The 12,085-nt window shown below is 33.5% G+C and overlaps 1 protein-coding gene across 1 annotated transcript in view; it reads right to left on the reverse strand.

Moving 5' to 3' along the window:
• Window positions 1–1,112: 1,112 nt before the first annotated feature.
• Window positions 1,113–12,085, reverse strand: part of VPS26C (VPS26 endosomal protein sorting factor C) — a 36,916-nt gene continuing 25,943 nt past the window's right edge. The window contains exons 7-8 of the mRNA XM_074300645.1: window positions 4,813–4,965; window positions 1,113–2,934 (exon numbers count right to left, since the gene is read on the reverse strand). Of these exons, the coding sequence (XP_074156746.1) occupies window positions 2,852–2,934; window positions 4,813–4,965 (236 nt within the window). The 3' untranslated portion in view covers window positions 1,113–2,851. The remainder of the gene's footprint in view (window positions 2,935–4,812; window positions 4,966–12,085) is intronic.

The raw sequence follows: 12,085 nt of genomic DNA on the forward strand, positions 1-12,085 counted from the left end.
CCACAGAAAACTACCTTTACCTTAGTGAATCTGGCTTTCTGTTGGTGCATTTGAGGCCTTCTTAGTGTTAGAAACCTTGTCTTTAATTTTTAAAATGTCCTTGTGCAGTGAGGATAAGTACATTCACTTCTTTAAATCAAGCAAAATATTTTTTAAGCTTCCATTTATGTTATTTTTATATAAGTTGTTTTTCTGAGCAGTAAACTGCTTGAGTAGTTTGTCAATGATATATGAATCTTTCAAATTTTGATAAACTATTAATGACAAAAAAGTAATTGAAAGTTATCATCACAGGCAAAGAACAAAATGATTTATATAAAGACCTCTAGACAATCAACTAGAAAAATAATTGAAACAACTAACTTCAGCAAAGTTTCAGTACATAAAATAAGCCTATGAAAATCATTAGTATTTTTGCATATTTTCATCAAAATCCAGCAGATACTACTGGGCTTATATCCCAAAGAAATACTAAAGAGCAGAAAGAGACATATATGTGCCAAAATGTTTGTGGCAGCTCTTTTTGTAGTAGCTAGAAATTGGAAGATGAATGGATGTCCATCAGTTGGAGAATGGTTGGGTAAATTATGGTATATGAAGGTTATGGAATATTATTGCTCTGTAAGAAATGACCAGCAGGAGGAATACAGAGAGGCTTGGAGAGACTTAAATCAACTGATGCTGAGTGAAATGAGCAGAACCAGAAGATCACTGTACACTTCAACAACAATACTGTATGAGGATGTATTCTGATGGAAGTGGAAATCTTCAACATAAAGAAGATCCAACTCACTTCCAGTTGATCAATGATGGACAGCGGTAGTTACACCCAGAGAAGAAACACTGGGAAGTGAATGTAAATTGTTAGCACTAATATCTGTCTGCCCAGGTTGCATGTACCTTCGGATTCTAATGTTTATTGTGCAACAAGAAAATGATATTCACACACATGTATTGTACCTAGACCATATTGTAACACATGTAAAATGTATGGGATTGCCTGTCATCGGGGGGAGGGAATAGAGGGAAGGGGGGATAATTTGGAAAAATGAATACAAGGGATAATATTATAAAAAAAATATATATATAATAAAAAATTTTAAAAAAAATCCAGCAGAAATAGGGAAATTTTATTTAAAATAACTACAGACAAAATAACTCCAATATTTTGGAGTCAATCTGCCAAGACACAACCAAGGAACTATATGAACACATTTATAAAATATTTACTTTTTAATTTTTTTGTCATGACTTTGATAGGCCAACATATTTATTGACATATATTCAATGTTTAGGTATCCTTTGCTAATTAAAAAAAAATAATTTTACTTAACATTTATTTAAAACTTTTTGTGAGTTACAATTCTCTTCTTCCTCTCCAACTCATTAAGAAGGCAAGCAATATATCAATTGTACATGTGAAGTCATGAAAAACATTTTCACATTAGCCATGGTATTTTTTTAAAAAAACATTAAATAAAATTTAAGTGAAAAAAGTATGCTTTAATTTATATTCAGAGTTCATCAGTCACTTCTTTCCTTAGGAGGCCTTCTACTTCTCACCAGTTTTATATCCAAATGACTTATCGTACAAGAACTTATTACCAATGGTAACATCACAATAGCTACCATAATAGCTCTCTCAGCTCTCTGGAAATAGCTTTTTTCTTTGCAAGTCCTTTGGAATTGTCTTGGATCTCTGTATGAATTAGAATAGCTAAGTCCAAAATTGCCGCTGCACTCTTACCAACTATGGAACTCTTCCACCAGACTTGTAGATGTGTAACTGAAATTTGTCTCCTCCATTACAAAGCAAGCTCCTGGAGAGCAGGGGTCATCCTGCTTTTGTATCTATATCCACAGCACTTGGGTCAGAATGCTCTGCACACAGTAAAAAATTTTTTGAGCATATGATGGCTCTTTAAGAGATCTTTGAAAAACAAAGTCATTGAAAAGGTTCGTAAAAGAACCAACATTATACTTACAACTTCCTAGAGCATATAATAAATGCTTTATTCATTCCATTTGGCTAATATATTACTTTGTCTCTAAATATATTTTTAAGGGTAAAAAAGAGAGGAGTCTGAATCTGTGATATTATCTTTATAAGGCATCTTTATAAGGAATTTGTTTCAACCAATGGAGATAGATGATGATTAGCTAATGTATAATTTCAATGGGTTGGTTGGGACATTGAGAGTGAAATGACTTGCCTGGAGTCAAAGAGGCAGAAAGTCTGAGTCAGAACCAAGACCTGGATGCAATGATCACTATCTACTCTGAGATGACTTTATTAAGCACTTTGCCAGCATTAAGCATAGTTCTTCTCAGTTTCCTTAGGGTGACTGGAATTATATTTTAAGCTTAAATTCTTTGTCCTTGGTGACAATTCTGGGAGATATTTAGGACGGGACAAGGACTGGATTCATGGAAGTCCAAGTGGCAAAGATTTGTATCTTCTCTGCAATTGAAGATCTATTTATAGACTTAGAGCACTACCAGAGCACTGAAAGATCTTCAATTATTACAAAACTCTTCAATGTAATGCTAGAGAAAAAAATTTAGGTCTAAGTGCAAATACATTTTTTTTCCTGCCAGGTAATATTATTTTATTAATCAATACTAATAAGGTCCTTGAATATCAAAGAAAATATATGCCTCACCCTAGTGACTAAAAAAGTCATATGCTCTAGAAACATTAGGCAAAAGGAAAACAATACATAATTACAATTTCTAGGGTATTAAGTTCATTCTGATCAAAATAATAAAGAAAAACAAGTATATATTTAAAACTTTTAGTCCAAATAACAGTCTATCAATTCTTCAAAATTCTCCTTGATTGCTTCCTTCTTTAAATTCTGCAGAGTTTTAACGGAAAATTCTCTGTGATGAGGTGATCATCATGAAGTAGGACCACAATATTAACTTCAAATTCTAAAAAAAAAAAAAAAGGAAAAAATTTAAAGACTTGCATATTTCCTGTTATTCCTTTAAGAAAACAAAATATAAACTCTTTGTCAGAATCAACTGGCTCTAATAAATCTGACAAATGTGTCAATATAGTCTTTGTTATTTTTTTGTTTGGAGACTTAACCCATTATATGCCCTCGCTTAATCTTTCAATAAAAACAAAATACTTATTTTTAAATTACTCTTCTTAAGTACTTTCTGGAAAAATTTCTATCTCACTTAAGGAGACAGTTGTTAAATTTCAAAAAATATGCTTCCTTATCCTTTGCTCTTACTCTAAAAGTGATTTTGAAATCGGATTCACTTGCTTCTTTTTTATTAATTGTTTTGTCTGAACAAAAATGAGCCATTTATTTCTGATTTACTCTTTTTACAACTAACTTGCAACTGTCCCATTTGCAAATGAGAAAAAGCAATTTCAATAGCACTATACAATGTCATTTTTCTTCCCTAGAAAATACATTTATATATAAACTTATACTTAGTCCCTCTTTTTACTTTAAGCAAACAGAGATCTTCCCTAGCTCTTTAGATGTTAAACCTTTCAGATTACAGTAAAATAATATCATAGAAAATGAACCCATATCTACTTCTTACCTTGGAAGGGAAAGAGGAATATTAGAATCATAAAAACATAAATGAAATGGATAATATAATTCAACATGTCTGGAGGACCTGAAAAAATTCTGTTCATGTCAACATTTGAAGCGGGAATTTAATTGTTTCTGCTTTAAGGAATCCTTTTGTGTCTGAAGCAATAAACATTTTTAATTCAGTCACTGAAAATACACTCATAGGGTCCCCAGCATGGAATACCCTGAATCTTCTAAGGTTATTCTCTTCCACTGGAGGTAATGCTTCAATTCTCCTCAAGTCTACTTCACCTCTAACAGAGTTCAGATTTCCTTCCTCCCTTTGTATTTCAGCAGCAGTAGTGCTACTTAGATGAATAAAACCAGTGTTTTTTCTCTAAACATGACAATGCTTATGTTTCTCTGACCAAAACACAAACTAAACCTAAATAAAACTCACCAACCTGATAAATTTGAGAATGGGAGGAATTTACAAATTCTACAGCATGAAAACCTATTTTATATATTTTTGGAGGGCTGGAAAATTATGTAAGAATAAAAGAAGTTAAGAAATTGCTTTCAAAATCTTAAATTGTGGTCTTAGCTTCAAGGAAATTCAACTTTGAGTCTATTTTTTGTTGTCACTCAAATAGTTAACCTTCTTAATCTTCATCAAGTACAGTTATTATGACTCCATTACATTATGTTCTATTTATACAGCTCTTTTAAAAAGAAAAATCTTGGCATAATTAATGATGAGACATTCTGATATATCTTGACAATGTATACAAAATTATGATATTAATGAAAACACATTGGATTAGCTGTCTCAAAGAATTAACTACCTTTAACTGTTTAGTGAAAAAGAGCAGTAAGAATAATATAGTAAAATTTTCTTGTGACAGATGTAGCTATGCTTACTGGTCGGCATAAGAGTTCTGACTTCAAAGAATGAAAAAACAAAACAATACAAAACCTCACCAATCCTTGGAAATTTTCAGTTTTAATTTGGTACATCATTCAAAGCTGAAATCATCATTTTATTCTCTTACTATCTCTTTGAGAATTAAGCTATTAAATGACAACCAAGTACAAAGTATAACATTAAAATGTCTAGCTAGGAATATAAATGTAGCAATTCTAGCAATTTGAAGTTATGAATATATTAATACTAAAGTATGAGAATTACTGTGTCTATATATGATCACAATAACCTTACCTTTCTTTTTAAAAAATCACATAAGCTTTGAGGTTATAGATACAAACTTACCAACTTTGAAATTAGTAGTTTCAAGGGTAGGACAAGTGAAAAGTCTAGGGAATATCATATATATGGGAACAGAAAGACTCCTGCAAACATCACCATCAGCAATTTGGATATTCTGAATCTCTGTGGCATCTCTGGCATATCCTTCTGCACAACCTTGAGAAAGAAGAAAATAACAATATTAAAATTACAAGCAAGAAGATACTGAAATATTTTAAGTATGAAATATCTAAATAAAATCCCGTTTTTCTCTCTGATTTGTTTTCCAAAGTTCATGGACAAATAAAACATTTATTTTTTTAAAAACAGTTCTGTCTTTTTTTGGGGGGGAGGAGGGGGCAGTTCAACCCTCTTACATAATCTTATTTTTCCAATTATAATCTAAGACAGTTTTCAACATTCATTATTTCTTAAAATTTTGAGTTCCAAATTTTCTGCTCCCCTTCTTATTTCTACCTTCCCTAAGATGGTAAGCAATTTGATGAAGGTTATATCTGTGCAATCATATAATATATATATATATATTTCCATATTGGTCATGCCATGAAATAACAAGCCAAAAGAAAAAAAAAAAAAACATTTAAAAAGGTAAAAATAATAGATTTAATTTGCATCCATATTCCATCAGTTCTTTCTCTGGCAGTAGATAACATTTTCCAACATGAGTTCTTGGGAATTCTTTGGGATCATTATATTCCTGAGAAGACCTAAATCATTCATAGTTGATCACCACACAATATTGGTGATACTATTTACAATGTTATCCTAGTTCTACTCAATTCACTTTGCATAAGTTCATGTAATTCATTCCAGATTTTTCTAAAATGTGTCTACTTATCACTTCTTATAGAATAGTATTCTATTATATTCATATACCACAACTTGTTTAGCCATTTCCCCAATTGATGGGCATTGCCATAAAAAAAAAGGTGCTATAAACATTTTTGTATAATGTGTGCCCTTCTACATTTTTAAAAAGAGTTTTTTGGAATACAGAACTAGTAATAGTTGCTAGGGAGTTTGTGTGTCTTTTGGGCAGAGTTCCAAATTGCCCTCCAGAATGGCTGGATCAGTTCACCATTTCATCAACAATGCGCCAATTAGTGTTCCAATTTTCCCACATCTCCAACATTTTCTCAGATTTGTTTTAATGTGCATTTCTCTCTCTCTCTTTTTTTATTAATAGTTTTTATTTACCAGATATATGCATGAGTAATTTTACAACATTGATAACTGTCAAACCTTTGTTCTAATTTTCCCCCTCCTTTCCCCCCAAGATGGCAGGTTGACCAATACATGTTCAATATGTTAAAGTATAAATTAAATACAATATATATATACATGACCAAACGGTTGTTTTGCTGTTCAAAAAGAATCAGACTTTGAAATAGTGTACAATTAGACTGTGAAGGAAATCCAAAATGCAGGCGGGCAAAATTAGAGGTATTGGGAATTCTACGTAGTGGTTCATAGTCATCTCCCAGAGTTCTTTTGCTGGGTGTAGCTGATTCAGTTCATTACTGCTCTATTGGAACTTATTTGGTTCATCTTGTTGAAAATGGCCACATCAATCAGAATTGATCATCAATAGTATTGTTGTTGAAGTATACAACGATCTCCTGGTCCTACTCATTTCACTTAGCATCAGTTCATGTAAGTCCCTCCAGCACTTTCTGAAATCATCCTGTTGGTCATTTCTTACAGAACAATAACATTCCATAATATTCATATACCACAATTTATTCAGCCATTCTCCAATTGATGGGCATCCACGTAATTTTTAGTTTCTGGCCTCTACAAAGAGGGCTGCCGATGTGCATTTCTCTTAATAGTGAGTTAAGAGTATTTTTTCACATGGTTATAGCTAGCTTTGATTTCTTAATTTGAAAACTGCCTATTCATGTCTTTTTACCATTATTAATTGAAGAATGGCGGGTAGTTTTATACATTGACTCAGTTCTCTCTATTTGAGAAGTCAGGCCATTATCAGAGGTATCTGCTAGAAAGATTATTTCCTAGCTTCCTGCTTTCCTTCTAATCTGGATCGCTTGGTTTTATTTGTGTAAAAGCATTTTAATTTAATAGAGTAAATATTACTCATTTTACATTTTGTAATGCTCTCTATCTCTTGCTTGGACATAAATTCTTCCCTTCTTCATAGATCAGGCAGGTAAACTCTCCCTTGCTCTCCTAATTTGGTTTATGTCTCAATTATGTATCCATTTTGACTTAATTCTGTTATATAGTGCAAGATGTTAGTTTATATCTAGTTTTTACTATATTGTTTTCCAGTTTTCTGAGCAGTTTCTATCACATAATGAATTCTTATCCCAGAAGCTGAAGATTTGGGTTTATCAAACCCTAAGTTATTAATGGTCATTGAATACTGTGTCATATGTACCTAACCCATCTCATTGATCCACCACTCTTTATTTCTTTCATTTTTAAATTTTTTTACATTTTTAATTTACAAAGCATATGCATGGGTAATTTTTCTAACATTAACGCTTGCAAAACCTTTTGTTCCAAAATTTCCCCTTCTTCCCTCTATCCCCTCTTCGAGCTGGTAGTCCAATACATATTAAATATGCTGAAATATACATTAGATCCAATATATGTATACATATACAGTTATCTTGCTGCACAACAAAAATCATATCAAGAAGGAAGGAAAAGAAAAACTGAGAAAGAAAAAAAAAATGCAAGCAAATAACAACAGAGAGAGTGAGAATGCTATGTTGTGGTCCACACTCTATTCCCATGGTCTTCTGTCTGGGTGTAGATGGCTCTCTTCATCACTGAACCAAGTGGAACTGATTTAAATCATCTCAATGTTGAAGAGAGCCATGTCCATCAGAATTGATCATCATATAGTCTTGTTGTTGCCATGTATAATGATCTCCTGGTTCTACTCATTTCACTTAGCATCAGTTCATGTTTCTCCAGGCCTCTCTGAAATCATCCTGCTAGTTGTTTCTTACAAAACAACAGTATTCCATAGCATAATACCATAATTTATTAAACCATTCTCCAATTGGTGGGCATACACTCAGTTTCCAGTTTATTGCCACTACAAAAAGGGCTGCCACATACATTTTTGTACATGTGGGTCCCTATCCTTGCTTTAAGATTTCTTTGGGATATAAGGCCTAGTAAAAACATTGCTGGATCAAAGGGTATGCCCTTTGGGCACATTTCCATTTTGCTTTCCATTCATTCCATTCACAATTCCACCAACAAAGCACCAGTTTCCCCACATCCCCTCCAACATATGTCAATATCTTTTCCTGTCATCTTAGCCAATCTGACAGGTGTGTAGTGGTATCTCATAGAGTTTGATCAATAGTGATTTGTAGCACCTTTTCACGTGGCTACAAATACTTTCAATTTCTATATCTGAAAATTGCTTGTTCTATTCTTTGATCATTTATCAATTGGAGAATGGCTTGAACTATCACAAATTTAAGTCAGTTCTCTATATATTTTAGAAATGAGGCCTTTATCAGAATCTTTGGATGTAAAAATGTTTTCCCAGTTAATTGCTTCCCTTCTAATCTTGTCTACATTAGTTTTGTTTGTACAAAAACTAGAGATCATTATTGATCATAAAATAGATAATTTATTCAAAATTATCTATTTTATGATCAATAATGATCTCTAGTTCTTCTTTGGTCACAAATTCCTTCCTCTTCCACAAATCTGAGAGGTAAACTATCCTATGTTCTTCTAATTTGTTTATAATATCATTTTTTATGTCTAGATCATGAACCTATTTCAACCTTATCTTGGTATTCAGTGTTAAGTGTGCATCTATGCCTATTTTCTGCCATATTAGTTTCCAATTTTCCCAGCAGTTTTTGTCAAATAGTGAGTTCTTATCCCAAAAGGTGGGGGCTTTGGGTTTGTCAAATTGTTATAGTCATTGGCTATTTTGTTCTGTGAACCTAACCTATTCCACTGATCAACTATTCTTTTTCTTAGCCAGGATGGTTTTGATGACTGCTGCTTTATAAAATAGTTTTAGATCTAGTACAGCTAGGTCACCTTTATTGGCTTTTCTCTTCATTAATTCCCTTGAAATTCTGCCCTTTTATTCTTCCAGATGAATTTTGTTGTTATTTTTGGTAGATCAGCCCCCACTCTTATTTCTTAGCCAGTACCAAATAATTTTGATGACTGCTGTTTTTATAATAGTTTTATGTCTAGTATGGTTAGACTATCTTCAATTTATATTTTCTTTTTTTAACAAGACAATTGGGATTAAGTGATTTACCTAAAATCACATAGCTAGTAAGTGTTAAATATCTGAGGCCAGATTTGAACCCAGGTTCTCTTGACTTTGGGGTCAGTGCTCTATAAACTGGCTGCCCTAGCAATTTGTATTTTATAAATATCAATTTTGTTTAAATCATCAGATTTATTGGCACACAAATGGGCAAAACATTTCCTGTAATATTTTCTATACCCAATCAAAATTTTCCAGAAAAGCTTGCATGCTTAGGAGGAGCAAGTTCATTGGTTGAAGTATTTTTTCCCAGAAGCCCCTGAGTTATTCCACACCCATTCCCTGGGAGGATAAAAGACACCAGTGAGCAAGAAGATAGACTTGTCTGCCCCAGACCTCGGGTGGCTCTCTGGAGGAAGAGGAGTCTCTACTATAGGTCAGAGTTGGCTCACTACAGGAAGAAGAATCTGGCAGAGAGATTGAGTTGAGACAACAGATCTCCTCCCAGAGAGCGATGGCAGTTTCTGGAGACAACAGAACTTTACAATCTAGCATATCTAACTTTTCACCTCCCTAACTTCTTGTTTATTTTGTGGTTAGATTTATCTAATTGTAAGAGGGAATGGATAATATAATATAGCTTTACTATCTATTTCCTCCAGCAACTTCTTTTTTAGAAAGTTGGATATTATTTCACTTGATGCCATTGTTTAGCATTGATATTACTTCATTGTCTATGGTATCTTTTAGCAAGATATAGTTTTTTTCCTTGTGTCTTTTAATTAAATCTGCTTTTGCTTTTGATTTGTCTTAAATCTCTGCCATTTTTATGGTCAGCTGCTTCTCTGCTTCTGTATACCAATAAATCCTACTGTAAGATTTTGATTTTTAATTCACCACTTTCTGCTTCTGTTTTATGTTGAGTTCTTCCCATTTACATTCACAATTAAGGTTACTATATACTCCCCTCCTTCCTATTTTTCCTTCTTTCTCCTTTCACTCTTTTCCTCCTAACTAGTGTTTCCATCACTTCCCTCCACACCCTTATTTTTCTTTTCTGTAGGATAAAATAAATTTCTATACCCAATTGATTGCAAATGTCATTTCCCTCTTTGAGCCAATTCCTATGAGAATAAAGTTACCTCTTACTCCCTTATCTTCCTCTCACTGTAAAAGGTCTTTCATGTCTCTTCATGTGAGATGATTTACCCCATCCTATCTCTTTTTTTCTTCTCCTAGTGAATCCTTATTTCTCATCATTTAAAAAAATTATCTCAGTCATCTTATACCCACACTCTCTATGTATATTCCTTCTAACTGCACTAACTGTTCTTAAGAATTACAAGTAATATTTTCCAATGAAGGGATACAAACAGTTTAGCTCTATTTAAATCCCTTACATTTTTTCTTTTTTTACCTTTTTATGTTTCTCTTGAGTTTTGAAATTGAAAAATTCAAATTTTTTGTTCAGTTTTGGAAAGCAGGGAAGCTTGAAAGCCTTCTATTTCATTGAATGACACCCCCAACCCCCCCCCCAAAAAGTATTATATTGTTTTGCTGGGAAGGTACCTTCTTGGTCATAATTCTAGCTCCTTGGCCTTCTGGAATATCATATTCCATGTCCACTGATCCTTTAATGTTGAAACAGTTATATCCTGAGGAATCTTGACTGTGACACTATTTAATTGGTTATTTTCTTTCTTTTTTTTTTCTTTCTGATTGCTAGCAATATCTTCTTCATTTGGGAATTCAGGAATTTGGCTATAATATTCCTGGGAGTTTTCATTTTGGGAATTCTTTCAGGAGGTGATTGGTAGAATCTTTCATTATCTTACCCCTCTAGTTCTGGAATATTTGGGCAATTTTCTTTGATAATTTCTTAAAGTATGATATCCAAATCCCTTTTTGCATCATGACTTTTAGGTAGTCCATTAATTCTTAAGTTAATTTATCTCTCCTAGATCAGTTTTCCAGGTTAGTTGGTTTTCCAATAAAATATTTAATGTTTTCTTCTATCTTTTCATTCTTTTGATTTTGTTTGACTGACTCTTCATGTGACATGGACAAGTTTCTACTTGTCCAATTCTAATTTTTAAGAAGCTATTTTCTTTAGATTTTTACCTTCTTTTCCATTTGGACAGTTCTACTTTTTTAAGGATTTGTTTTCTTCAGTCAATTTTTGTGCTTCCTTTACCAATCAATCTGTTGAGTCATTTTCATGATTCTTTTGTACCATTCTCATTTCTTTTCTCAATTTTTCTTCTTCCTCTCTGATTTTTAAATTCCTTTTTGAGCTCTTCCAGGATTTCTTTTTTGGGCCCAAGATCAATTCATATTTTTCTTTCAGGCTTTGCATGTAGGTATTTTGACACTGTTGTCCTTTTCTGAGTTTGTCTTGCTCTTCTCTCTCACCATAAAATTTTTTTAAAGTCAAATTCTTTTTTGCTGTTCATCTTTGCCAATGCACCTATCTTTTCGCTCTTTTTACAGTTTATTTCTGCTTCACAGTGAAAAGTCATTGTTTACAACTTCTTGTGTTCACAGTTCAGGCCCTGACTATTTCCATGATATTGCAATAAGGCTGGTGGGAAGCCTAATGCTCCTTGGGGGAGAGAGGGATGGGGAGAAAGGGTTTAACAACTCACTTGGTGCTGTGCTGAAGCCCATAAAGGGGTGGAGGATAGGGGAGGAGTATCTGGTGCTAGGCAGGGGAACAGGGAGTCTGACTGCTAGACTGATGGTTTTTGGGACACAGTGGAAAGGGGAGGGCCTGGTTTTACACTAGGGTCAAGGGGAAGTTGATTACCTTTTTGGTGTTGTATGAGGACCCAGTTTTGTTGGGATGGGGTTACAAGGAGATTTGGTGCAATGCTGGGACACATTGTGGAAGATGAGCTTTGCCTGTGCTATGGGTGGGTGCACAGAGGTAACCCTTAGCCTGTTGCTGCAACAAGTCATGGGGTTTGGGTCATTAACCTGCACTGGGCATCAGGGCCTCTCGCTGGCTTGACAGCATCCTGCCTGCCCTGGACTGCACTCCTCTTTTATCCA

This window comes from Sminthopsis crassicaudata, chromosome 3 (assembly GCF_048593235.1).
Source record: "Sminthopsis crassicaudata isolate SCR6 chromosome 3, ASM4859323v1, whole genome shotgun sequence".
Taxonomy (NCBI): domain Eukaryota; kingdom Metazoa; phylum Chordata; class Mammalia; order Dasyuromorphia; family Dasyuridae; genus Sminthopsis; species Sminthopsis crassicaudata.